Source organism: Marmota marmota, unplaced genomic scaffold, assembly GCF_001458135.2.
Source record: "Marmota marmota marmota unplaced genomic scaffold, marMar, whole genome shotgun sequence".
Taxonomy (NCBI): Eukaryota; Metazoa; Chordata; class Mammalia; order Rodentia; family Sciuridae; genus Marmota; species Marmota marmota.
This window is the reverse complement of record NW_025999853.1, coordinates 796,619-824,564: the sequence shown is the minus strand read 5'-3', so window position 1 is coordinate 824,564 and position 27,946 is coordinate 796,619. Positions and strand designations below refer to the sequence as shown.

General features: G+C 45.9%; 1 protein-coding gene and 1 non-coding gene across 2 annotated transcripts; one reads left to right on the top strand and one right to left on the bottom strand.

Moving 5' to 3' along the window:
• Eif3l (eukaryotic translation initiation factor 3 subunit L) lies at positions 1 to 27,898 on the top strand. The gene is made up of 13 exons (XM_015482723.2): positions 1 to 132; positions 653 to 701; positions 1,862 to 2,072; positions 6,436 to 6,515; positions 7,742 to 7,803; positions 10,947 to 11,016; positions 11,220 to 11,293; positions 14,575 to 14,746; positions 17,279 to 17,433; positions 18,227 to 18,397; positions 20,174 to 20,671; positions 26,748 to 26,828; positions 27,713 to 27,898. The coding sequence occupies exons 1-13, from the start codon at positions 100 to 102 to the stop codon at positions 27,749 to 27,751; spliced, it is 1,695 nt and encodes a 564-aa protein (XP_015338209.1). The 5' UTR covers positions 1 to 99; the 3' UTR covers positions 27,752 to 27,898.
• Positions 24,844 to 24,950, bottom strand: LOC125618202. The gene has a single exon (XR_007349460.1). It is a non-coding gene; the product is annotated as a U6 spliceosomal RNA (small nuclear RNA).
• Positions 27,899 to 27,946: the final 48 nt, after the last annotated feature.

Below are 27,946 nucleotides of genomic sequence, written 5' to 3'. Positions count from 1 at the left end.
TTCCCAGCTATACTAGCGGGGTGTGACTTCCGGCCTTGGAGAGGCAGGCGCGGACCGCTCTTTTCACGTTTTCCCGTGGTGTTGGCAAGCGCCGCAGTCATGTCTTACCCGGCTGATGACTACGAGTCTGAGGTAACGTGGTCGTAAACGCGCGGCGGGCTCTGCGGCAGGGTCAGGGCTCCCCGGATACCCGGGAACGTGGCGGTATCTGGGCCTCCCCGGGAGTCCGCGCGGATGGCCACCATCGCCGGCTGCCTCCTGCGTGGCCCCGTGCTGCCCCCCCCCCCCAGCGTCCGGCCCGTCATGGATCTGTCCCTGCTGCCATTTCGCGTGTTCGAGCCGCTAGCTCTCTGTCCCAAGACCTGGGCGAAGGCAGGTGACGCGCTACCGAGTTTCTGACCGAGCTCTTCGTCTGGGCTCCGTCTGCTCTGAACTCCCCGCCGACCGCCGCCTCTGGCGCTCTGCTCTGATCCTTGCATCCACGGCCGGTTTATTCTCCCATTTCTCGCAGGCATGGCGATTCTTGGAAAGTGGGGACTGTGTCCTGTCTTATACGCCTTTGTACCCGTAGCCCGCTTTGGCACATAGACGCTAGGCCGAGCATTTGGTTCACCAGAGGGTGACTGTCCTGACTTTGTCTCTTCCCTTACAGGCTGCTTATGATCCCTATGCTTACCCCGGAGACTATGATATGCACACAGGTGAGGCCACAGTTTGTCTGGCTAGTTCAGTACGCTCAGAGATTGGCACCCTTGTGAGTGTCTCAGAACCAGCACTGACACACACCTGTTAAAAAGTGCTTCTTGATGGTCCAGGTTTGGAGTCAATCATTAGCTCTCAGTGGGAGGGATTGTGTAGAGCCTAATAAACCAGCCCTTTTTTGTGGTCCAATTCAGTCTCAGAAGAAAAGGATTACTGACCTAGCTGTGGTTTTCTTGTTTATAATATTAGCTGAAAAAGAAAATCGTTTGGGGTTTTGTTTGTTTTGGTGCTAGGGATTGAACCCAGGGCCTTGTGCATGTTAAATACACAATATACCATTGATCTGCATCCCCGCCCCCAAAGAAGAAAATCTTGGTATGAAATTTTGAGTGATTCAAACTAAGCCCAAGTTAACTCTTTTGAGGCTTTTGAAGTTTCCTGAAATGTTATAGTGACTTGGCTTGACTTACTGTTATGTTTTTATGTTTTGTACTTTATGTGAAATATTTCGTTTAATCCAGTTCTATAAAGCATGTGCATTAATATGCACATTTATATGTGCTCAGTTTGTCTCCTAAAGATGACAGCTGAGCAGAGAGAAGTTAGTAACTTGCTGAAAGGCATTTAGTTAGAGATGGCAATTATTTATTCAAAAAATATTAAATACCTATTACCACTTCGTAGTGTCTCCCCTCTCCCCCAACACACAGAGATCTTCCACGTAAAAGTATATCTACATGCAAGACAGATAAATTTCCGGACCTTAAAACCTTTTTAGATTCTGGGAACAAAATATAGTAAGAAGTAACTTTACATTCTTATTTTCATAATGGTAATTTTAAAGGGCAGTGGAATTGGAAGTGACTTGGCAGGTTTGTGTCTCTGATTGTTTAAAAGGGGATTATACTGTTTTGTAGTTATATTTATTTTTTAGTTGTAGTTGGACACAATACCTTTATTTTGTTTATTTTTATTTGTGCTGAGGATTGAACCCAGGGCCTCCCATGTGCTAGCTGAGCACTCTACCACTGAGCCACAATCCCAGCCCCAAATTATACTGGTTTTTATAGACTTGAGTTTGTAGGGTGGTTTTGCCCTTGTGTTCCATGACACATGAGTTTGAAAGTGCTCTGAAAAATCAATTGTGTCCAACCTGTAGGGGATCCAAAGCAGGACCTTGCTTATGAACGTCAGTATGAACAGCAGACCTATCAAGTGATCCCTGAAGTGATCAAAAATTTCATCCAATATTTCCACAAAACTGTCTCGGATTTGATTGATCAGAAGGTCTACGAGCTTCAGGCCAGTCGTGTTTCCAGTGATGTCATTGACCAGAAGGTGTATGAGATCCAGGACATCTATGAGAACAGGTATGGGCCACTGGCTGAAATGACCTCTTTCTGGGAGGGACTAGTCTATTGGTGCAGCAAAGGGTCTTCTATAATCATTTTTCTATGAAGAAGGCTCAGGGGATCTTTGTTCTTTGGGCCTAGAGACATGTTATTCATTTGGACTTTGTCTCCCAAGAAACTTACACAAGGCCTAAAATGATGTCATTACTAATAATTATAATAATACCAGCATATATTATCAGTATAGATCAATATTCAAAGTGCTTTTTCTGTATTTACTAATTTATCTGTCACAGTAATCCCATGAGGTAGATATTATGGTTTTTCTCATTTTACAGTTAGGAAAACCCGGACAGAAATAAGTCACATTGCTAGTTAAGTGGATGTACTACTGAGTTTTGAACCTGCATAGGCTTGACACCAGAGCTAATTTCGAAACTATATAACCTTTCGGCTGATACACGGATAAACCAAGCTATAAAGCAGTTTTGAGGGGACTGTGCTTATTATTATTTTTTTTTTTAGTGTTTATTTATTTTTATGTGGTGCTGAGGATTGAACCCTGGGCCTCACGTGTGCTAGGCAAGTGTTTTACCACTGAGTCACAACCCCAGCCTGGGACTGTGCTTATAAAATAGAAACAAGAGAAATCAATCACGGATGGGATAGTCAAGAAAGACTTCACTAAGGAAAGAAGCAAGTCCTGGAATGGGGGAGAACATAAACAGCCAGAGACCTGTTGGATTAATGGATACAAATTGACCTCGGATCTGTTTCCACGTTCTTCAGGTTTTTCTTATTAGAAGTGCATAGCACAGTTCAATAGACATTTAATGCTAGCCACATAAGTCAAATACAAAAAAGGGCTGGGGAGGTGGCTTAGTAGTTGAGTATCCCTGGCTTCAATCCCCAGTACCTGCCCTCGCCCAAATAAATAAATAATAAAAAGGACTGGGAATTTAGCTCAGTGGTGGAGTGTCCGTGGATTCTGTCTGCAGTACTAACAAAAAAGGTGAGAGGTGAAAACTTATCTAAAATGTTATTTTCTCATAACCAACATTTTTTTTTTTTTTTTTTTTTTGTGGTGCCAGGCATTCAACCCAGTACCTTAAGCATGCTGAGCAAGCACTCTACCACTTAGCTGTGCCCCCTGCCCAGTATTTGGAAACCAGTGAGGCAATTTACTCTTTTTTGACCAAGTCTTCTAAATCTAGGGTGTATTTTACATGTGTGGTACATCTTAATTTGTGTACATCAGAAATACTTCATCTTAAGTTTCATAAAACTTAAGAATTGGAAAAGTAGATTCACATACTCAAGTTATTCCAAATATATTTAGAAGTTTTCTGACAACTAAAGTTAAGTGTTTATTTTAAATTTAAATTAAATTAAAACTAACTGAAATTTAAAATTCAGTTCTTCAATAACAGTCACACAACTGCTCCTGCATTGGGCAATTTAGACAGATATAGGTGGTAGTCAAAGCTGAGCACGTGGTGTATCTTTCCTTAGGAGAATGTATTGAGAATCACGGCCGGTTCCTTGGGAAGTGCATTCTTTTAGGGGTGTATGCATACGCAGTGGGACACGTGTAGTACCAGCAACTTGGGAGACTAGCAGGAGGATAGGACGTTCAAGGCAGGTGTCAACTTAGTGAGAGCCTGTTTCAGAATGAAAAGGCCTGTGGATGTAGCTTAGTGATAAAACCTCAGTTCAATTTCCAGTACAAAAAAGAAAGAAAGAAACAAACAAACAAGGGCTGGGGATGTGGCTCAAGCAGTAGTGCGCTCGCCTGGCACCACATAAAAATAAAGATGTTGTATCCACTGAAAACTTAAAAAAAAAAAATTAAAAAATTCTGTCTCTCTCTTTAAAAAACAAACAAACAAACAAACCAGTAGAAGTAAATCAGCAGAGAAGGGTCACAGGAACCAGATCCTTCAGAATAGACTTTGAAGAAGGGAATGGTCAATAAACGTTAAGTACTAGGTCAGGCACAGGGGTACATGCTGGTAATCCTAGCTACCTGGGAGGTTGAGGCAGGAGGATCGCAGGTACCAGGCCAGCTCAGCAACTTAGCAAGATCCTGTCTTAGAAGAAAAAAGTGCTGGTAATACATCTGGGTGGTAGAGCACCTCTGGGTTTAATTCACAGTACCAAACACAAGAAAAAAGAATAGGTGTTACATGCTATAGTGAGGTCAAGGTGAGAAAGGAGCTGTGTGTGGTGCAGGCTTATAATCCCAGTGGCTCAGGTGGCCATGGTGGGAAGGTTGCAAATTTGAGGCCAGCCTTGCAACTTATACCCTAAAAAGATGAAAAGGAGCTGGTTGAATTTGGTGGTTCCTTGGGTAATCTTAGCAAGGTCAGTTTCAACAGAATGTGGAGGCAATGGGGTGGGAGAGGAATAGATAGGTATAGAGGATTCGTAGGCTCATTGGACAGCTTTCTATTTTGTCCTGTGGTGATTCTTTTTTTTTAGTTGTAGATGGACACAATATCATTATTTTTATTTATTTTTTTAATGGGGTGCTGAGGATCAAACCCAGGTCCTCGTGCATGTGAGGCAAGTGCTCTACCACTGAGCTATAACCCCAACCCTTGTTCTGTGTTTTGAAGGGGGACTTGAGTGTGTTCATGTGCTAGACTGAAAAAGCCAGAGAAGGGGAGGAGGAGCTCAAGAGGGGAAGTTGAAATAGCTGGTGAGGGCATCAGGAGAGGGAAGCCAGCAGCAATCTCCTGTGGGGTTGTGAAGGAGCAGTGTTTGGGTGTTCTGGGTCAGTTGTGGCATCAGGCTACAAGACAGACTGATTTGCTTCCAAATTTGGAAAGAGTCACACTCCAGGGGATGGAAATTGTGTGTACACAGGGACAAAAGCAGGCTCGTCAAGAAAGCAGTTCTCATACCAGGAATGGCGAGCAGTTAAATAGGTTACGTTCACGAGGCAGAGGCTGGAGAAGACCCTGAAAAGTTTGGTGGGTGCCTAACTAACTGATGTAAAAAGAGTGTTTATTGTACAAGTTGAATATTCCTTAACCAAAATGCTTAAGACCACAAGCGTTTCAGATTTTGGAATATTTGCATTACATAATGAGTCATCATAGGGATGGGACCTCTAGCCTGCTACCCAAGCTGGCTTCATGAAAGGAGGTTCGAATCATGAGAAAATGCTAGGGAGTTTTAAATTAAAGAGACAAGACTCTAATTACCTTTTTTTTTTTTTAAAGAGAGAGAATTTTTAATATTTATTTATTTATTTTTAGCTTTAGGCGGACACAACATCTTTGTTTGTTTGTGGTGCTGAGGATTGAACCCGGGCCACACGCATGCCAGGCGAGCGCACTACCTCTTGAGCCACATCCCCAGCCCTCTAATTACCTTTGAAACCAGCTCTAGAACGGCTCCTCCCAGCTCCAGCCCCAAGCCACCGAATGTGGTAGCGAGGTTTACTGAAGAGGCTAGAGAGAGAGAGAGCGAACGAGAACAAACACACCAGGGAGTGGACTTTTATTGGGGAACAAAAAATTCTGGGGAAAATCCCATCCAATGAAGATTAAGGGGGGCAGCATCCCAAAGTCAGGGGCGTTGATTGGTATCTTCGGGGCAGTGGCCAGACACGCCTCTGCACGGACAAGCCCTTGGAGCTGGAGAAGGGTGGGGAAAGCTCTGACACAGCTGTGTCTGAGCGCCTCTCGCCCAGCCAGGGAGGTGACTCAAATCATGTGTGAGGATGGCCTCCCACAGGGACCCAAGTCTAAGCATCATTTATGTTTCATATTCACATAGCCTGAAGATAATTTTACATAATATTTTTAGTATGGTTGTGTTTAAAAAAAGTTTTAGTTTCTTTTAAATTTTTTGCCTGTAGTTGGACATAATACCTTTATTTTACTTATTTTATGTGGTGCCGAGGATTGAACCCAGTGCCTCGCATGTGCTGGGTGAGCACTCTGCCGCTGAGCCACAACCCCAACCCCAAGTCTTAGCATCTTGTGTGTGCGGATGTGCACACGCGTCCATGCATACTTGCACACATGCATGCTGGGAATGAACTCAGGGCCTCACGCGTGCTAAGCCCTCACTCTACCACTCAACTCCATGCCCAGCCCTGTACCTGTGTTTTTAACTCTGCCCTGTCACGTGTGGGGTTTTCTACTTGTGGAATCTCATTAATGCTCAGAATGTTTTGGATTTTGGAGCAGTTTGAATATCCAGATAGGGATCCTCAAGCTGTCTGAAGGTTGTGGACTGGGAGAACGCTGGCTGTTTCTGTGACCTCTCCCCTTCACTGAGCCTGGGTTCCCATCTGTAAAATGTGAGGGTTGGCTCTCTCTGGTCTTTCTTGTTTTGGAGTTCTAGAGTTTTTTTGCTTGGTTTTCAGCTGGACCAAGCTGACTGAAAGATTCTTCAAGAATACACCTTGGCCTGAGGCTGAAGCTATTGCTCCACAGGTTGGCAACGGTAGGTGTGAGCTGTGTGTCCAGTGTGCATTTCGTTTCACCAGAGTTTGGTGTATTAACTGGCAAAATTACATGTGAATGAAGTTGTATGGGTTAAGAGGGGTCAGAGTCACGTGGGACTCAGTTCCTCCAACAACAAATTGTGACATGTGAAATGTTGTTCATCAGGGAAGCTTATTGGAGACTCAGTATCCAGAAGTTTTACCAGAGCCTGGTCATGTAGGTGCCCTCTGCCTAACAATAGAATTCCAGGCTCCTTGAAGGAAAACAGGTGTTCATCATAAACCTTATTGCTTGCACAGAAGTTTAGGCACCACAGGCCATCCTTATCCACTAGGGAATGGTGAAACCTTCCTGAAATCTAGGTTCCCAGAGGTCAGCCTCAGGAGCAGTTTTTACTAAGGATAGCAGTCTCAGGCCTCCTGTTAACTCTTCCTGCAGCATCAATCCCTAAAAAGCTTTTGCTCTCTTCTCTTCCTCCTTCCTTTCTTCCTCCCCTCCTTCCTTCCTTCTTTCCTTCCTTCCCCACTCCCTCCCTCCATCCCTCCTTTCCTTCCTTGGGGATGGAACCCAGGGGTGCTCTACAACTGAGCCACATCCCCAGTCCTTTCTTTTCTTTTTTCCCCCTGGTGCCAGGGATTGAACCCAGGGGCACATAACTACTGAAACACATCTCCAGTTCTTTTTGTTTTATTTGGAGACAGGGTCTTATGAAGTTGCTTAGGGCCTCACTAAGTTGCTAAGGCTGGCTTTGAACTTGTGATCCTGTTGCCTCAGCCTTCAAAGTCTTTTTCTTTCTTTTTCATAGTGCATCATATCAATAGGACAGTTTCCTTTAATAACAGTTTCTAAGTCAAAAATACAAATATTGTGTTTGTAATTTTGATAGTATATTACTACTCTCTTTGGGGCTATAATTGTTATTTGCTGGCTTATTTAAAGAACTTGGAATAGAAGTCTAAATAATGGAGGGGAGTAAGTCTGAGAGAAATTAGAATTTTGTCATACACATATTCTTCTTTTGTGGTACTGGAGATTGAGCTCAGGGTATCACCTGTTCTGGGCAAGAGCTCCACCATTGAGCTACACCCCCAGGCCCAGCACAAGAGTTTAGATGCTGTTTAGTCTCCAAAATCACCTCTCTCTCTTCTCTCTAAAGATTAAAACAGCCGGAAGACTGCACTTGTTTTGTAGATTATTAAAGCACCCTTTTGCCATCTCTTTCAGATGCTGTTTTCCTGATTTTGTACAAAGAATTATACTACAGGCATATATATGCCAAAGTCAGTGTGAGTATTTTTTTGAGGTGTTACTAGCAGTTTTATTTTAAAGAATTTTTTTTTTAATATTTATTTTTTAGTTTTCGGCGGACACAACATCTTTGTTTGTACGTGGTGCTGAGGATCGAACCCGGGCCGCACGCATGCCAGGCAAGCGTGCTACCGCTTGAGCCACATCCCCAGCCCACAGTTTTATTTTAATTATGCCATTTTCATCCCTAGAAAACAGTCTCTATTTATAATAGTTCTGTATCTAACAGCAGTTGGCATGTTTTCTGAGCTTCCTTTGAGGATGCGGTGGGCGAAATGATCTAACCCAGAATGCTAGGCACTGTTGTAGGCAAACTAACACCATGCAGTCTCTCTGTCCTTTTTAAGTCTCCTTCCCATAGTTCTCTGACAGGGCACTGATCCCCCGCACTGGATTCCCAGCTGCCATTCTCATGAGTGTTTCTAGGTACCTTCTGCTTCCTCTTCTTGGATGCCCATCCTTTTCCCCTTAGAGTGCCTCTGCTGAGTCTCCCTTCGCTCTGAAGTGTACGCAACAGGGTCAGCATGTGCCAGGCACAATGCTAGGTGCTTGGCACAAATCTGCATACCTCTAATATCCTCCGTGGCCCTGCCAGGTGGCGAGAGAAATGCAAAAGGGGCTATTTGCTTTCAAATTTACAAAACTGATGAGTGGCAAAACTTCTAGAACCGAGGCTTGTAACAGTGTTCTACTCGCTGCCCCAGCTTTGGGCACTTGATGAATTCTGTTCTTCCTGATTTCTGAATGTTAAGAGTGTCCCTCCTCTATCATCCATACTGATGAATTTATTTTCTATTTATTTAATTTTTTTTTTGTGGTGCTGGGGATTGAACCCAGGGCCTTGTGCATGCAAGGCAAGCACTCTACCAACTGAGCTATATCCCCAGCCTCATATTGATGACTTTAAAAGATCTGTCTTCTAGCCGGGTGCTGTGGCGCACGCCTGTAATCCCAGCAGCTTGTGAGGCTGAGGCAGGAGGATACCGAGTTCAAAGCCAGCCTCAGCAAAAGTGAGACCCTGTCTCTAAGTAAAATACAAAATAGGGCTGGGGATGTGGCTTAGTGATCAAGTGCCCCTGAGTTCAATCCTCGGTACCAAAAAAAAAAAAAAAGATCTGTCTTCTGTGCTGGTCTGTCCACTGGAATCCAGAGTTGTATGTGCAGTGGCTGTTCGGCACCTCCACTTGGCTGTTGGACAGCCGTCTCCAGCTCCTTACTCCCAAAGCTCAACTGTTACTTTCCCTTTAAACTCCTTCCAAATTCATTATCTTGATAAATAGATCATCCTGTGTCCAGTTAGACTGAAAACCTTGGCCTTGTTCTTGACATTTCTGACTTGATATCCCACCTGGCAGCACACTCTTAAGCCAGCCACTTCTGCCTGCCACCTCTCTGCTTCCCTGGATCAAGTCGTTCTCTTTTGCGTGATTTACTGCAATAGCTGCTTTCTACCCTTGCTCACTTATGTTTACTCTCAGCCTAGAAACCAGCGTGATCCTTTTGAAACACAGCCTTATCAGGTCCTCTCGGTTCTACCCTGACTTCCCATCATACTTACAAGAAAACCCCACATTTGAGCCATGGTCCCACCACCTCTGGCCCATGATTTCTTGCCAGTTTCATTTTCTACAACTTACCCCTGCCTCCCAGGCTTCTAGCCCTGCTCTGTGGCACTTCAGAGCACTCGTCACTAGCATATCGTGTTAAGAGATTTATTTGAGGTCTCTTGCTTTTTCTTTCTCCAGGGAGGGATTTTACTGAACAAGCATTTGTTGTGTAAGGTGCAAGGCCCATTATTATTATTGTTGTTGTTATTTGTAACAGTACTAGGATTGGACCCAGGGGTGCTTTGCAGTGAGCCACATCCCAGCTCTCTTTACATTGAGACAGAGTCCCACTACGTTTTCTAGGCTGGCCTTGCACAGGATCCTTAGTCGGGACTACAGGTGTGCGCTGCTGTCCTAGCTTAATGCGTATCATCCTAATTTAATGTGACTAGTCACCGTCTTTTCTTCACGGCTTACAGAGACATGGTCTCTTGCAGGCGTGTACTGTCAGTTGGGTGTGGTAGTGCACAACTCAGGAGGCTGAGACAGAAGGGTTGCAAGTTTGAGGTTAGCATCAGCAACTTAGTGAGATGCTGTCTCAAAGGGCTGGGGATGTGGCTCAGTGGTAAAGCCCCTGGGCTCAATCCTCAGTACCAAAAGCAAAAAACCCACCTTATTAGGACCCATGGTTAGAAAGCTGTAGGGGTGGGGGTGGGACTGTGGCTCAGCCGTGGAGGGCTTGCCTAGCACGTGCGAGGTGCTGGGTTTGATCCTCAGCACCACATTAAAATAAGTAAATAAGATGATGGTATTGTGTCCAACTACAACTAAAAAGTATTTAAAAAAAGAAAGGAAGTGGTGGAAATAAGACTTCCAGGCAGTCCTCTGCTCTTCCATGAATATGTGGCTCACTGTGGGGGGTCCTTAGCCCAGAGGTGGTCTTCAATTGCTACCAACAAAAGGTCTAAATCAGGGGTTAGCCACCCTCTCTGCAAAGGGTTAAGATAGCAAGTTTTATAAAACAGGCGGGAGTGGATTTGCTGACCTGCTGGCCCAGCCTCTTGTGCTTGGCACCAACAAGCCTTTCCGTTCCTGTCTCTGTAGCCCACTGTGCCCAATGCTGCCTATTCTCGAACTCCCTTTACTTCATGTTTTTACCTCTTTGCTTTTTTTTAGATGTAAATGAATCCTTGTTTTATTCATTTATTTATATGCAGTGCTGAGGATGGAACCCAGTGCCTCACACATGCTGGGCAAGCTCTCTACCACCGAGCCACAACCCCAGACCCTCTTTGCCTTTTGTCAGCGTTTTTCCCTTCCCTTCTCTGCCCCACCATGCCCCCCTGTGTGTCTGTTCTCTAAGCATCTGAGCATCAGTTAAGGTCTGTGGTTGTCACCCTGGTCCAGTGTTCAGGGCCCCCTCCACTATAGTGGACTGTCTTCCCTCTCCCTTGAGCGCTTTTGCTACTGGGAGAGGGCAGGCAGCGGTTCTTAGGTATTTGTTCTCAGCCATCATGGTAGACCATGAATAAGACACTTAAATATCTATCCTGACGTCTCCGTTCTCTTTACAGGGGGGACCCTCCTTAGAGCAGAGATTTGAATCCTACTACAACTATTGCAATCTCTTCAACTACATTCTTAGTAAGTCTGAGATTTGGCCAAGGGGTGAAATTTTGATGAGGGCCTCCAATTCTTTTTAGCAAGATTTTTAATGTACGAGTAAGAAAGAGGGGGTTGGGGGAAGACATAGTCCTTAGAGTAGAGAATTTACAAAGAGCATTCTGCAGCCACACTAAGTGGGCAGAGTCATTGTCTGGAATCTGACTTCTCTCTGGTCTATACAGATGCTGATGGGCCTGCTCCCCTTGAACTTCCCAACCAGTGGCTCTGGGACATCATCGATGAGTTCATCTACCAGGTATCTGATCGGCCTCAGCCTTCATTTGAAATAACAGGCTCTAGCAAGGAGCAGCTGTGAACTTTGTGTTGTTAAAAAAAGAAAGATGCAATGTTGTAAAAATATCCCTGTTGCAGTGTAAAATACCCCATGGCAGTGGACACCCTGGTCAGGTGGCTTTCTGAAGAGAGCAGTGAAACTTACGCCATGCAGCTATGGGAACTTGGGAGAGTAGAGGTCCTGACTTTAACCAGGTTCTCACCTGACCTTCAGAGGCGGTCTGCCAGGCATGCAGGTCTCAGGCTTTGGAACGATATGGAAGTAGGTTCCAATATGGGGGCTGCCACCTGAATCTCTGTAACAGTAATATTTTATTTAAAGTCTCTAAGCTCTCTCTTTCCTTGCCTACAAAACAAACATGAAAACACAAGTGTTGCATATCTTGATGGTGGTGATGTTTACTTGGGTGTAGGCTAGATTGGAATGCAGTAGTACGTTTTGTCCACAGGGAGGCGCCATGGGTGCTCTCTTTGAGGTTCCACCGAGAATTTGCCCCGCGCTCAGTCCAGTGGCTGCGTAGTCTGGAGGTTAGAAGTTCGTTATTGGTCTTTACTAGCCTTGGATGTTAGGAACGTTACTTGGCTGCACTAAACATCTGTTCTTCATCTCTAGGAGAGGGATTGTTGGGAAGATTCCTGGGATATTACATATGACGTACTTAGTCACTGAATAGTTGTAAATGTTTCCTGTTATGAGAATGGTCAGTATTGTTGTTCTCTTCCATCTTCTTTTGATTTGCCCAGTCTTTTTTTCTTTTCTTTTTTTTTTTGTGGTGCTGGGGATTGAACCCAGGGCCTTGTGCATGCAAGGCAAGAAGGCAAGCACTCTACCAACTGAGCTGTATTCCTAGCCTGGTTTGCCCAGTCTTTAAAAAATTTAATAGAATTTAGAAAAAAATTTTTCTCCCTGGGTTTTTTGTTTGTTTGTTTGTTTGTTTTTTTGCTTTGGTGGTACTAGGGATTGAACCCTGAGGTGCTCTACCACAGAGCTACACCCTTTTTTTTTTTTTTTTTTTTTTTTTGAGACTGGGTCCTACTAACTTGACCAGGTAAGCCTTGAACTTGGCAATCCTCTTGCCTCAGCCTCCCAAGTGGCTGGGATTATAGTTGTGTGCCACTGCACCCAGTTTTCCCTGTGTTTTATTGAGACAGTGTGCTTCTCGTTGAGTACTTTGGGGGACATAGGTATCTTAATAAAGATAGTATTTGCTGGGCATTGTGATATATTCCTTGTAATTCCAGTGATTGGGAAGGATAAAGCAGAAGGTTTGTAAGTTTGAGGCCAACCTCATCACCTTGGTGAGACCAATTTGGAAAAAAATTGAAAGGACTGGGGATGTAGCTCAGTGGTAAAGTGCCTTGGGGTTCAATTCTTAGTACCAAAAGTAAAGTAAATAAATAAGTAAAAATGGTATTTGAGCTCCATATACCAGAGAGCCTTCGAGAGCACAGGACGCTGACAAGTTGTGATTGGTGTGCTGAGAAAAACCTCCATAGAACTGTCTGAGAGACAGCCTTCCTGCTCAAGGTGATGTTTTGGTGCCTCTCAGGGGAAGACCACAAACTGCACTGGCCCCGCTTGGCTTCTCTGGCCCCTTGGTTGTGTCAGACTCCCATGTGGCATCGTTTCAGACATTGGCATCCTGTTGGCTCGTAGTGAGTGAGGGGGACCCTCTGTGCTGAGCTTCGTCATCCCCTTAAGAAGAGCTTTATTCTCCTGGCTTAGCTGGAGTGATCCTGTTAAGGGGCTTATGGGGCTTTCTGTCTCCACAGACTGTCCCGTGAGGGCACAGAGGGTGAGTGGCTCTTCTGACCACTCTGTCATTCATTCTTGTTTACCTAAGTACTGTATCAGTATTATTACTGCTTAGAGGTTTGTTTGGCAGATAGAGTGAAAGTGCCTGCCTTCCTCGCCTTGTGGAGGCATCGGCGAGTGTCTGGAAGGAAAGGCACCACGTGAACGATTTGCAGGTGTTTACAGAAAGCTGGATGTGGAGACACGAGTTGTATCATGCTCTGTTCTGCCATTTGCTGTGACTTGGAATGCTTAACCCAGTCTTCATAGAGACCTGCCTTTTCCAAAATGTTTGGTTTTTAGCTGCTGGGGATGGAAGCCAGGGCCTGAAGTGTGCTGCTGGGACATACCCAGCCTCTTCTGTGTACATGGATGGATGTGTCCTCTCTGGTAATGGACTTGTGGGCTGTCAATTTTCACGATTATAGTGAGTCAATAAACACTCTATGTATACATAGGTATAGCTCTAGGGATTGCTACCTACAAGTAGAATTGTTGCTTGATAAAGATGTGCCTTTTAAGTTCTTAAAATCAACCTTCTAGAGGTATAGTTTATGTACAGTAAATGCTCCTGTAAAAGGTGTACAGTTGAGGAGGTTCCACTGTGTGTACACTGCCATGGTCAAGGTAGAGAACATTGTGCTGAGCACAGTGCTCCCACCCTGTAATCCCAGCACCTCAAGGTCTGGGGGTGTAGCTTAGTGGTGGAGGGTGCTGGGTTCAGGGGTGCCCAGTTTTGCTCCCTGGCATATGCAGGAAAAGGTAACACATGATCACTTTAAAGTTTAACAAATAGTAACACATTACTCTTGCAAAGGATTGTATCAAAATGCACTGTAATCAACAGTGTTTTGAGAACAACTGTTTTCCCTACTAGATGTTGTTATTTCTAGTTTTTGTATTTGATAGGAAAGAAATTTATATTTTTCTGATAACTAACAAAATTGAGCACTTTCCATGTGATCATTAGTATTCTTGGCTTGTTTTTCTTTTCTTTTAATTTATTCTAATTTGTTATATATGACAGCAGAATGCCTTTCAATTCGTCGTTACCATACAGAGCATGACTTTTCATGTCCCTGGTTACAAAGTAAGAGTCATACCGTTTGTGTCTGCACACATGTTCTTGGGGTAATGATAACCATCTCATTCCATCATCTTTCCTACCCCTGTCCCCTCCTTTCTCCCTCCCTTGGCCCTGTGTAAAGTTCTTCCATATTCCCCCCACCCCCACCGCCGCCCGTGCTTCTCCAGCCTCCATCCCTGGATGGAGGCCCTGGATTCGATCCTCAGCACCACATAAAAATAAATAACGTTCACAATGAGAAACAACCGTCCCGCCTTTACCTTTCCGCATCCAGAGCCCTGGCCTGGCCTCATTTTCAACAGTGTGCACGTGGACTGTCACTTGGGTTTGTACCCCTGATGGTCCCCTTCTTCCTCAACAGTTCCAGTCGTTCAGTCAGTACCGCTGCAAGACTGCCAAGAAGTCAGAGGAGGAGATTGACTTCCTGCGTTCCAATCCCAAAATCTGGAATGTTCACAGCGTCCTCAATGTCCTTCATTCCCTGGTAGACAAGTCCAACATCAACCGGCAGCTGGAGGTGTACACAAGCGGAGGTGAGTGCAGCAGGCTGAGGAGAGCCCTGACCTGAGTTCCAGGGACCTTCCCTCCGCCCCCAAGGGCAGGTGCTGCAGTAGAGCAGGGAGGTGCCGGCCTCTCTTCAGGTAACCGTGTAGCTCTTCCTTACTTGAATAGGATCCGGTGCCGATGCTGGGCTTCCCAGGGCATTGCATTGGCCAACAGACTGGAGCCGTCTTTTTTTTGTTTTTGGTACTGGGAATTTACCCAGGGTCGCTTTGCCACTAAGCCCTTTTTTATTTTTTGTTTTGATGCAGTTGCTTAGGGCCTTGCTAAGTAGCTGAGCCTGCCCTTGAACTTGGGCTCCTCCTGCCTCAGCTTCCCAAGTTGCTGGGATTACGGGCTTGAGCCACCACGCCTGGTTGAATCAGTCATTGTCTCTTTTGTTACTTGAGATTAAACCAAGGGGCTGGGGATGTGGCTCAAGCGGTATCGCGCTCGCCTGGCATGCGTGCGGTCCGGGTTCGATCCTCAGCACCACATACAAACAAAGATGTTGTGTCTGCCGAAAACTAAAAAATAAATATTAAAAAATTCTCTCTCTCTCTTTAAAAAAAAAAAAAAAAGAGATTAAACCAAGCATCTCCCACATGCTACATGAGCGCTGTACCACTGGGTTGTATTTCTGCCCCCTTGTAAACTATTTTCAAATAGGATATTGTTAAGTTGGCCAGGCTGGCCTTAAAATCGGAATTTTCCTGCCTCCTAGGACTGGTTTGCTAGGCATCTGCCACCCAGCCTGGCTTGAACCTATCTTATTGAGATGTGCATTTGTGAATTCTTCGACTTTTTATCCAGGGGCTTTTGTTTATATTAGCATTTCTCAAACTTTATGGGGTCAAGACCACTTTATGCTCTTGAAACACTGAGAACCACATTTTTTTTTTCAATGAAAATGGAATTTTTTAAAATAAAATATTTTTAGTTGTAGATGGACACAATACCTTTATTTTGTTTTATTTAGTTTTATGTGGTGCTGGGGATCGAACCCAGGGCTTCACACATCTAGGCAAGTGCTCTACCACTGAGCCACAACCCCAGCCCTGAAAATGGCATTTTTGCAGATCTCTGGTGTCTGACTTGGTAGAAGATAGCAGCAGCTATGGTCTTATTCCTGCTTCTGCATTAGTCTCAGTAGCCTTTTCAGTTGGAACGGATGTTCTCATCCTCCATATCAGGAGCAGTATGTATCTCTTTGAAACCTGACCAGTGGTAATTGTGTATAATTTACTTGCAGTGAGGAACTTTGTTAGATTAGGTTATTGTTCTAGCTGGGTGCAGTGGTGCACACCTGTAATCCCAGCAACTCTAGAAGCTGAGGTGGGAGGATCACAAGTTCAAGGCCACCCATAGAACTTAGCATGACCCTACCAAAATAAAGAAATAAAAAGGTCTGGGAACATTGCTCAGGGGTGAAGCACCCAGTTCAATCCCCAGTACCAAATAAATAAATAAATTATTGGTCTTTCTGCAATTTAAATGTCTTTTTTCCATGTACAATTTTTCTTTCTAAATATTGGCATTCTTAATTATAAAGATCTTTCAATTAAAACAGATGTTATTACACATCTGTTTTAAAAAATCACTTGGAGCTGGTGGTGCAGCTCCATGGTAGAGACATGCTAGCGTGTTCAAGGCCCTGGGTTCAGTCCCCAGCACCAAAAGAGGAAAAGCATATTTGTTGTCAGGTCAGCTGTTGAACTCGTCATGGTGGGTAGAAATTTTACAAAATCTTAGTTTTGCTTAAATGCTCAAATTTTAAACTGACACGAAATACTGTCAGTTGTTTTCATTAAAGTGTGTTAGGTTTTACCTTGTTTATTTTTTTATTTTTTTTTTTTTTTAAATATTTATTTATTTAGTTATTGGCAGACACAACATCTTTGTATGTGGTGCTGAGGATCGAACCCGGGCCGCACGCATGACAGGCGAGCGCGCTACCACTTGAGCCACATCCCCAGCCCCCTTGTTTATTTTTTTAAAGAGAATGTCTTCCAAATAACCCAAATCTGAGTAACCCTGGTTTGTGTGTGCCAGCATTTTTTCAAGTAAAAATGGAGCTCTTTGACGATGAGGGACTAGTTCTCTTAGGAGCAGTAAGAGAACTAGTGGCTTCTGGCGCAGGGCTGCCTGGCTCTGTGAAGTCGTCTTTGCATTGTCATCGTACGGCTCGTGGGGCAGGCAGCAGCATCTTATTAGCAACCGGCTTTGTCTTCGTGGGGCTGGGTGGGTGAGAGTTGAGAGGCCGCTCACATTCTCAGGTGTGTTGGGATAAAAACCAAAACTAAACAAAATGAACTGCCTCCTCCCCATGCAGCTGTGGATAAAATTAAGATTAGCGGAAGGCCAGGTGTGCTGCTGCTCAGTGTTCCCTCAAAGGCAGTTAGTCCCTCTTACAGAAGCTTTAAAGGCTGACGCCGGGTGAGGAGTTTACTGAGTGACATTCCAACGTAGCCTTGCCTTCCCTTACTTGCCCCTGCTGAAGCATTCACAGTATCTGTCCCTCTCAGGTGACCCCGAGAGTGTGGCCGGGGAATATGGACGGCACTCCCTCTACAAGATGCTAGGCTACTTCAGCCTGGTGGGGCTCCTGCGTCTGCACTCCCTGTTGGGGGATTACTACCAGGCCATCAAGGTGCTCGAGAATATTGAACTCAACAAGAAGGTATGTGCTGTGGCCTCCAGCCCATCTTCCCAGAGCTGGAACATCTGTTTTGAGAGGGCCTCCGATCTCTTAGGACACATTTTCAGGAGAGGACTCTTTCCCTAGGCCAGGTGAAAATTGAGAGTAAAGTTGTGTAAACCGCTGAATACCACGTGGTTAATGACACGGGATATTCAGCAATCTTTCGGTTCTGCTTTCAAGTAGAGTGGCAATGAGAGCTTTTTACTATTCAACATCACCAGTCTAAAGAATTAACAAAAGATCTGGCTCTAGTGGGTATAGGGGTGCACACCTGTAATCTGGGCTCCTCCTGAGGCAGGAGGATCCCAAATTCAAGGCCACCCGGACAACTTTGCAAGATACTATCTCAAAATTTAGAATTTAAAGAGTTGGAGATTTAGCTAGGTGTCACTGGGTTCACTCCTTTGTACCAGACGAGGAGGAAAGAAAAGATTTACTTCTAAGATGGTGTGTTTATTGATATAATACACTGGCATTTTTCCTGGCTTTGGGAAAATGGGTACTTAGCATTTGGTTTGTGTGCATGTGTATTTCCTGTTTGTCCATTTGTATATAGGGGTTATTTTAAAAAACAAGGACAGATAAGAAACTGAGATATAGAGGGTCCATTCCCTCTATATCCATTCCCTTTATGTCACAGCTAAGCAGATGGGGGCCGTAAATCATATAGCTTATTCAGCAGCTCTGACTCCAGAGCCACTGCTTCCTCTGAAAGTTCAGGGCCTATCTGGAATAAATTGGGACTCACGGATCTATCTTCCACCTTCTATAGAGCATGTATTCCCGGGTCCCGGAGTGCCAGGTCACCACATATTATTATGTTGGTTTTGCATATTTGATGATGCGCCGCTACCAGGATGCCATCCGGGTCTTTGCCAATATCCTCCTCTACATCCAGAGGACTAAGAGCATGTTCCAGAGGACCACGTACAAGTATGAGATGGTAAGGGGCTGGCTTGTGCAGCCAGGGTGTCCACCAGCTGGCTCCTGGGGCCATCCCAGATTTGCAACTTTACATGCTTTTATCCATCCCAGTTGAGGGGGTTCTTTTGGTTTGTTTGGTTGGGTTTTTGGTTTGGTTTGGTTTGGTTTATTTTTATTGTTATTTGTAATTGTTCTCTTTAGGTATACCTGGCAGTAAAGTGTATTTTGACATAGTATACATACATGGATATAACTTCCCATTCTTGTGGTTGTACATGACATGGAGAACCCAACCCAACATAATTGTTTTAGTCAGCTTTTTTGCTGCTGATATTAAAAGACCAGAACAGTTGTAGAGGAGGAAAAAATTATTTAGGGCTCAAGGTTTCAGAGGTCTTGGTCCACAGACAGCTGACTCTGGTGGTGCTTGAGGAATGGATGGGGGTGCAGCTCACATGATGATCAGAAAGCAGAGACTCTGATTACTAGATGTATATACCCCAAAGGCACGCCCCCAGTGACCCACCCTCCCCAGCCTGCCCTCACCCACCACTCAAGTTAATCCCATCAGGGGATCGATCCACAGGTTGGGTTAAGGTGCAAGAATTTCTCCTGTGAACCTTCTTGCATTGTCTCACATGAGCCTTTGGGGCACACCTCACATCCAAATGATAGCACCAATTTAAAGAATGTCATGCCTATTTATGAGGCACAGTGTGATCATACAGTACCTGTATATACACGCATATATCGTTTGTAGTGATCACACTGGAGTAATTTGCATTTTTGTGTCCTTAAATATTTCTCTTTTTGTGTGTGTTGGAAACCTTTAAGATCCTTTCTTCTAGTTCTTTAAAAAACGTCAACTGGAGGTGTGCCACACTAGTACAGTGCTTTCTTGAGGTGCAGGAGGCCCTGGGTTAATTCTCAGTATCCCCCAAATAAATCAATAAGTAAATTGTTGTAAACTCTAGTTCTCCTACTTTGCTGAGAAACACTAGTGCCTTCTCCTCCTATTTGGTGCCCATTCTTTCACCTCCTCTCTTACCCCTCCCCTTCCTGCTCTCTAGTGGCCATCGTCACCCTCTACTTCCATAAAATAAGTTCTTCTAGCTTCTGCATGTGTGTAAGAGCATGCAGCATTTGTCTTGCTGGGCAGGTGCTCTACCACTGACCTCCTCCGGGCCTTGACAGAGTTGGAGTTGGGGGATGGGAATGCGGCTCATGGAGGAACACCCTAGGTTCGCAAACCCCCGAGTCCATCCCCAGCAATGGGAAGAAAAAGACTCCTGCATGGACACTGCTTCCCAGCAGTTAGCCAGGAGGGGGCACCCTGGACTTGTGGGCTGGGAGGTGGTTTTCACACAGGAAGGAGGGCGTGAGCAGAGGGTTCGGGTCTTGAAGTGTGGTGACAGCAGCAGCACGGTCACACTGGCTGTGGCAGGAGAGGAGTGGGTCGGGGTTAGACTGCGCCATTGCCAGCTGGGATCGCAAGCATCGAGTGACATGCGGTTTGATTCTGGATGGTAGAAAAGGATTGGCTTGCCAGTGATGTGGGGCTGACTGGAGAGGCTGAGACAGTCCAGTGAGGAGTCCAGGAGATGGGGAGGAGGGCTTGACCCAGGAGAGCGAGGGGCGGAGTGGACGCGGCTGGGGAGGTTCCGACTGCTGTGTGCAAGGGGACGGGAGAGGTGAAAGCTTTGTGCAGAGGGCAGCTGGGAGGGTGGGCGGTGGGTTAGGGGGACCCAAAAGTCCCTCTCATTTGACCCTGCGCTCATGTCCTCTCCACCCCCAGATTAACAAACAGAACGAGCAGATGCACGCGCTGCTGGCCATCGCGCTCACCATGTACCCCATGCGGATTGACGAAAGCATCCACCTCCAGCTGCGGGAGAAGTACGGGGACAAGATGCTGCGCATGCAGAAAGGTGACCCGCAGGTCTATGAGGAACTTTTCAGCTATTCCTGCCCCAAGTTCCTGTCGCCTGTGGTGCCCAACTATGACAACGTGCACCCCAATTACCACAAAGAGCCCTTCCTGCAGCAGCTGAAGGTGTTTTCTGACGAAGTGCAGCAGCAGGCGCAGCTCTCCACCATCCGCAGCTTCCTCAAGCTCTACACCACCATGCCCGTGGCCAAGCTGGCCGGCTTCCTGGACCTCACCGAGCAGGAGTTCCGCATCCAGCTGCTTGTCTTCAAACACAAGATGAAGAACCTGGTGTGGACCAGTGGCATCTCCGCCCTAGATGGCGAATTCCAGTCGGCCTCCGAGGTTGACTTCTACATCGATAAGGTAAGGTGTCCCCTGCTGGCGTCTCGGCACTCTGTTACTTGCTCTCCAAGTGATCAACCCAGGTGTTACAGTTAGCCAGCTCTCGCAGGTTAGACATTGCCGAGGACTAGCGCACGGGCAGAGCTGTGGGAGGCACAGGTTGCCACGTTAAAACATGTGCCCAGCAAGGCTTGGCTGAGATGGGGAGGTCACACTAAGACTGGGAGGCGAGGAAGAGCTGGCAGAGGGCCCTGTGACAGCAAAGGGCCAGCGCGGAGGGGAGCCCTTGTGTTTGAGGGACCACTGCAGTGTGGCTGTGTGGCCTGAGAGGGGAGCTGTGGTGGGAAATGAGGTTGGAGAGGGCAGTGGGGATACTCTAGGCCAGCGGAAGCACTTTGCAAGTGGGAGCCACTGTCCTGCTGTCGCCTGCTGCTGCCTGTCCTTGGTGTGTGTAAGGAGTCCGCGGTGTCTGTGACCGGCTTCTTTTGCTCAACATTGGCTTGGAGAGAATTACCCTCCATCGCTGCTATGTGCAGCTGGGATTCAGCCATGCTTACTGCCCTGTGAGAGTCCCACATCAACTGCCATTTGTCTGTCCCTGTTGATGAACACGGGGTCATTTGGGCTATTGCAACAAGTATGCATAAGATCGATTTAGGTGGCCGAGGCAATATAATTGCAAGTTCAAGATCTGTTTCAAAATAAAAAAGGCCAGGGCTGGGGTTATAGCTCAGTGGTAGAGCGCTTGCCTCGAAAGCATGAGGTACTGGGTTCAGTCCTCAGTGCCACATAAAAATATATACAAAAAAAAAAATTTTTTTTAAAAATCAAAAAAGGCCACGGATGTAGCTCAATGGTAAAGTGCCCTTACGTTTAATCCCCAGTACTGGCAGGGTAGGATGGATGTGTGTATTTTAAAAAAGACAGCCACATGGAAGTCACAGTAAGGTCTAACATACATTGAATAAGAATTCTGCTGTGCAGGGGCTGGGGTTGTGTCTCAGTGGTAGAGCGCTTGCCTAGCATGTGGGAGGCTCTGAGTTCGATTCTCAGCACCACATATAAATAAATGAATAAAATAAAGATCCATCAACATCTAAAAAAAATTAAAAAAAAAAAAAAAGAATTCTGCCGAGCAACTCAGGAGGCCAAGGCAGAAGGTTCACAAGTTCGAGGCCAGCCTCAGCAATTACTAAGACTATATCTCAAAATTAAAAAAAAAAAAAGGGGGGCTGGGGATGTAGCTCAGTGGGGAAGTGCCCCTCAGTTCAATCCCCAATAACCCCTGCCCATTCCCACAAAAAAAAAAAATCTGGAAGGGGAAGGAAACAGAAACAATGTGTAAGAAATATTGGCTAAGACTATTCTAGAAGAGACAAAAGGACTAGTTCAGTGATCTAATATTCCCTACCCGGGTTTCAAACATATCCTTGAGCACTCTTTTCTTCACTCTTGAGTATAAATGGGGAGGCAGTGCTTCCTAGAAAGAACAGTTCTAGCAGTCTAGAGTATTTTAAGTCTGACAAAAAGTCATGCAGAAAAACAAAACAACTAGATTTTTGCTTTTGTTTTTTGGTACTGGCTGTTGAACATGGATGGGGATACTTTGCCACATCCCTAACACATACACACACACCCTTTTTTTTTTTTTTTTCCTGGTACCAGGGATTGAACTCAGGGGCACTTAACTACTGAGCCACATCCCCAGCCCCATTTTGTATTTTATTTAAAGACAGGGTCTCACTGAGTTGCTTAGGGCCTCACTTTTGCTGAGGCTGGTGATCCTCCTGCCTCAGCCTTCCAAGCTGCTAGGATTACAGGTGTGCGCCACCGTGCCCGGCAGCCCTTTTTATTTTTTGAGACAGGGTCTTGCTAGTTGCTTACGGCCTTGTTAGTTGGTAAGTTCAGAACCAACTGAACTTGTGACCTTACTGTCTTCAGCTTCCTGTGCCACTGGAATTACAGTGGGATTACAGGACTGGCCACCACGTGGCTCCAGCATCTTAATTCTTTTGAAAAAGCTCATGGGGATCCGGAGGTGTAGCTCAACAGTAGGGCACCTCCCAGCGTGCCAGGGGCCCTGAGTTGGGTTTCCAGTGCTGCCGACAAGAGCAACAGAAACATCTTGTTAGGACAAGAGACCCCAGATCAGTGGTGCAGCACTCGCCTCGTGTGCAGGGACGTTCAGGTTCACTCCGTAGCACAGGAAACAGAACAGTGTCCAGCTTGAACTTGAAGTCACAACACTGGAAACCTTGCTGTAGCTTGCATGTCCTTCCATGAAAGAGCGCAGTAGGCACACAGCATATGCACATGACAGACAGTTTTAAAAACTTTATTTATGCTTCACCCCACCCCCCTGGTACTGGGGATCTGAGCCACATCCCCAGCCTTTTAAATCTTTTTTTTTTTTATACTCATGGTGCAGTGTCTAAGGGCATGATTATTTTTTGGTATACATGGTTTGCTTTTTCTTCCTTCCTTCCTTCCTTCCTTCCTTCCTTCCTTCCTTCCTTCCCTCCCAGGACCCTTAACCACTGAGTCACATTCTCAATCTTTTTTTTTTTTTTTTTTTTTTAATATTTTTTTAGTTGTAGATGGACATGTTATTTTATTTACTTTTATTTGTGCTGGGGATCAAACTCAGTGCCTCCCACATGCTAGGCAAGCACTCTGCCACTGAGCCACACCCAGGCCCCTTAACCCTTTTTTTATGCTTTTATTTTGAGACAGGGCCTCACTAAGTTGTTAAGGCTGGCTTTGAATTTGTGATCCTCCTGCCTCAGCCTCCCAAGCTACTGGGATTACAGGCCTGCTCCACCGTGCCCGGCTGGTTTGCTCTTCTCAAACACTATTTGCCAGCATTCTTTGGGGCCTAGGATAAACATTTATTCCTCTAGAGGGATTTTCTCTGAGCTCTTCAAGGTGTTTGGGATGTTATCAACAGGGAACCCCCCATAAACTAAGCTTAGAGCCCAAGTTCCTTAGACCATCCAGGAGACTAGCCAGATTGCAAGTGGGCTGGAGAGTCGCCTTGTGTTTAATAACATCTCTGGGATGGGCCCCTTTTCTGCTTCTTCCCCACTTGACAGCCTTTTGCTGGGACTGGGATGGAGATGATAGTTCACCTCTGTCTCACCTTTGTGGAGGATAAAGCCCTTTGGGATCCTAGCATTGTAAGGAGACTGCCCTGACTTCTGTTTTTCCCCACTCAAAATTTTCTAGGATCAGCAGATGTCCTTAGGACAGAGGGCTACTGTGCTTTGCTTATCAGCTCTTTGATGTTATAAGGATTAAAAAACAAAATCAAAAATCCCTTTCTTTTTTCTTCAGAAAGCATGTTGATCTATACTAAGGAGGTTGAGGCAGGAGGATCACAGCTTGAGGTCAGCCTCAGCAACTTGGCAAAAACCCTGTCTCAAATTTTTAAAAAACCTCAGTGGTGCACACCTGTAATCCCAGTGGCTCGGGAAACAGAGCAGGAGGATTGAAGCAGCCAGCCTCAGCAATTTATCAAGGCACTAAGCAACTCAAGGAGACCCTGTCTCTAATAAAATACAAAACAGGGCTGGGCATGTGGCTCAGTGGGGAGTGCCCCCGAGTTCATTCCCCTGTACCCAAAAAAGGGACGGGCTGGAATGTGTAGCTCTGTGATAGAGTATACCTGGGTGTTGGTCTAAATGTGCTATTAGAAATAGTAGTTTTTGACTGGTTTTTAAAATATAATTTGCACATGTACCTTCATGATGGAAATGGCCTGGTTTTCAAGCACACCGGTTAGTGATTGTTGGCTCATTCACAGCATGGTTCAGCCGCACCACTGTCTAATGCCAGAACATTTCCAACCCCCTAAAAAGAGACTCCGCCCATTAGCAGTCACTCCCAGCCCCTCCCTCCCCCATCCCCTGGCACCCACTCACCTCCTGTCTGTGTCTGAATTTGCCTCTTCCTGGCACTTTGTACAGCTGAGTCCATGATCTCTGGCCCCCTGTGCAGCTGCTTCCCTGAGTACTTCTCAAGTTTCCTCCACTTTGTAACTTAATGCATCAGTATTTTATTCTTTTTCTTTTTCTTTTTTTTATTAGTTACACACGACAGTACCATGATCTTGACAGTTCATACATTTGAATCAAATGGGGTATAATTTCTCATTTTTCTGATTGTACAGGTTGCAGAATCACATTGGTTATACAAAAAATATGGAACGCTTCACGAATTTGCGTGTCATCCTTGCACAGGGGCCATGCTAATCTTCTCTGTATTGTTCCAATTTTAGTATATGTGCTGCCGAAGCAAGCACCAGTATTTTATTCTTTCTTAATGGCTGAATTCCTTGTCAGAGTACTTCACACTTTGGTTTATCTGTTCCTCAGTTGGCACTGAGGTGTTTCACTTTTTGGCCATTAAGGATCATGCTACAAGCCAGGCATTGTGTAACCCCAGCTCCCAGAGGGTTGAGGAGGCAGGAGAATCTCCAGTGTCAGGCCAGCCTCAGAACTCAGTGTGGCCCTATCTGGGTTGTCATTCAGTGTTAGAGTGCCTTTGGGTTCCCCCCAGTGTGATGGCAAAAAAAAGGATGCTGCAGAGCTGGGTGTAGTCAAGCTGTGCAGGAAGATCGCGTGAGCCCAGGAGTTGTCCCAGCCTGGGCAACATGGCAAACTCCTGGGTCAGAAAAAACAATGTTGCTGTGAATATTCATGCTTAAGTTTTTTCTTTTTCTTTTTGGGGGGGGGGGTTACTGGGAATTGAACCCAGGGGCACTCAACCACTGAGCCATATCCCCAGCCCTATTTTGTATTTTATTTAGAGACAGGGTCTCACTGAGTTGCTTAGTGCCTCGCTAAGTTGCTGAGGCTGGCTTTGAACTCTCGGATCCTCCTGTTTTAGCCTCCTGAGCTGCTGGGATTACAGGTGTGCGCCACCGCACCTGGCTCATGCATAAGTTTTTGTGTGAACATATGGTTTTTGTTTGGTTGGTTTTGGTACTGGAGATTGAACCCAGGGGAACTTACCACCAAGATACAGCCCTATGTTAATTGGCAGGATCTCACTAAGTTGCTGAGGCCTGCCTTAAACTTGTTATCTTCCTGCCTCAGCCTCCTTAGTAACTGGAATAACACTATACCTGGTTTGAACATGTTTTTTGTTTTTGTTTGTTTGCTTAGTACCAGGTATTAAACCCAGGAGCACTGAACCACCGAGCCACATTCCCAACCCATTTTTATTTTCTATTTTGAGACTAGATCTCACTAAAATGCTTAGGACCTTGCTTAGTTGCTGAGGCTGACTCTGAACTTGGAATCCTCCTGCCTCAGCCTCCTGAGCCATTGAGATTTCAGGCGTGCACCACCACTCTCAGTGAACATATGTTTTTAATTTTCTTGAGTGTGTATCTAGTTGTGGATGTGCTGGGTCAGTTTAGATTTTTTTTTTTTTTTAAAGCTCATATTGCTCTAAACTAAATAAATTTCATTTAGGTTTTATGGCTTTTGGACAACTTGGTTTTTGGCAGAACTTAACTAAACCTGATATGAGCAGACTCTCCAAAAGTAAACACATCAGTAGTGGAATTTTTCAATGTTGTTTTTAATCATGCTTTTAATAACAAAACACAACTACCTCTCCCCTGTGCTGTGCTGTCAAATACCTTCCGTCCTTTCCTCAGCACCTGAAATGTCCACCTTTGGCACTGTCCTACCTGCTACATCCCTTGTCATCTCAGGGGCCCCGCCTAACTAGTTCCAGTCACCCAGATGATCTAATAAGGTACTTCTGCAGGAATTAACAGTGTGGTTATTGTAGGTAAAATTTTGCTCTGCCACTATATTCAGGTTAAATTAATACTGTGTCCCTGGTTTCAAGGCTCACATCAAATTTTTTTTTAATTGCATGTTTTTCCTCTTCTTGCAGCTGACTGGTCATGCTCCTCCAGGACCACCATGCCTGCCCTGCCCGTGCGTGTGCAGACACATACGCCCTTTGCTTTTGAAAAGTAGCACAGGGTTTGATATAGCTTAGCCTCGTCCCTGTGTGCAGGTGGCTCCTGTTCTGGGTGAGCCCCTTCCACTTACGCTCTTCTGCCTGTCCTTTCCCACAGGACATGATCCACATTGCAGACACCAAGGTCGCCAGGCGCTATGGGGATTTCTTCATTCGTCAGATACACAAATTTGAAGAGGTGAGAGGTCAGAGAGAGGATTGTTGGCTGGGAACAGACTCTAGGAAGTGGGTGGGGAGCTTTTAAATTTTTATTTCTCAGGTCTGTTTTCAAGAAAGCCTGAGATTGGCCCTTTAAGTGTCAGAGCTGCCTGGCTGGCTGCTGGGGCTGGGGAGCGAGCAGGGTGGGCCCCTAGGACTGCTGCCTCAGCCCTCTCTGCATCTCTTTCCAAGATCGCCCTCTGCTCTCCTCGCCCTCCCTGGTATTTCCTAATATGGGTGGATTTGCTGCCTGTTCCTACCCGCCCTCCTCCCTCCCCTCTTGGTGGTGTTCTGCAGCTGAGACAGGTCTGGCCAGTTCCTGAGGCTGGAGGACAGGATGCTGCATCCTGACACACTGCCTGCATTCTGTGTCTTGCCCTAAGATGGGTCTTCTGGGTCAGGCCAAACAGCACAGGGTGTGGGGTCTCATGTCGTGGCCACTACTGGAGCCACTGCATCCTGGAGTGCTGAGTTCTCCAGCAAGGTCTGGCCCTCCTGCAGGATCCTGAGAGGGCCCAGTGCTCTTCACCTTCCCGCTGTCTGGGTCACACATGTAGGGGCAGTGGGCTGGGGCTGGCTTCCTGCCTGGATCCTGTCCATGGGAAAGGAGAGCTCTGAAGCTCAACTGGAGTCGCCTACCCCAGCCCCTTTCCTGTCCAGGAAACAGGCAGAGCCGGGTAGGGCTTGGGTTTGTTGAGTGTGCAGGGCCACATGGGCATTGGGGCTTTCCACACGTGTGGACGCCCACCCCAAGATGCCTCTTCCTGGCCTCCAGGGGCAGCTGGGAGCCTGCCTGTCTGGTGTGCACGCTGTCGGAATGGGTGGGGAAAACCCTTGATCTAGCTTTGCTTCTTTTTCTTCTAGCTTAATCGAACCCTGAAGAAGATGGGACAGAGACCCTGAGGACACTCATGCTTGGGTTGGTTGGAACCTGTTTTGGTTTTGTGGATGTGAAGTATTTTGTCACCATGAAGCCTTTGAATATTAGCTGTTCAGATTAAGAACAGAAATGCTGTAAATAGGTCCCAGTAAAGGATCTGGGGAGCCAGATCTGCCGCCTCGTTATTGTGGGAGAGCCTGTGTTCTAGTGACAAGGCG

Bases quoted from the DNA above. Each gene is read 5' to 3' on its own strand.
- Eif3l (XM_015482723.2), top strand. From the start codon at position 100: ATGTCTTACCCGGCTGATGACTACGAGTCTGAG. The intron at 6,516-7,741 runs GTAGGTGTGAGC...CATCTCTTTCAG, and splicing joins TGCTCCACAGGTTGGCAACG to ATGCTGTTTTCCTGATTTTG. The intron at 20,672-26,747 runs GTAAGGTGTCCC...CCTTTCCCACAG, and splicing joins TTGACTTCTACATCGATAAG to GACATGATCCACATTGCAGA.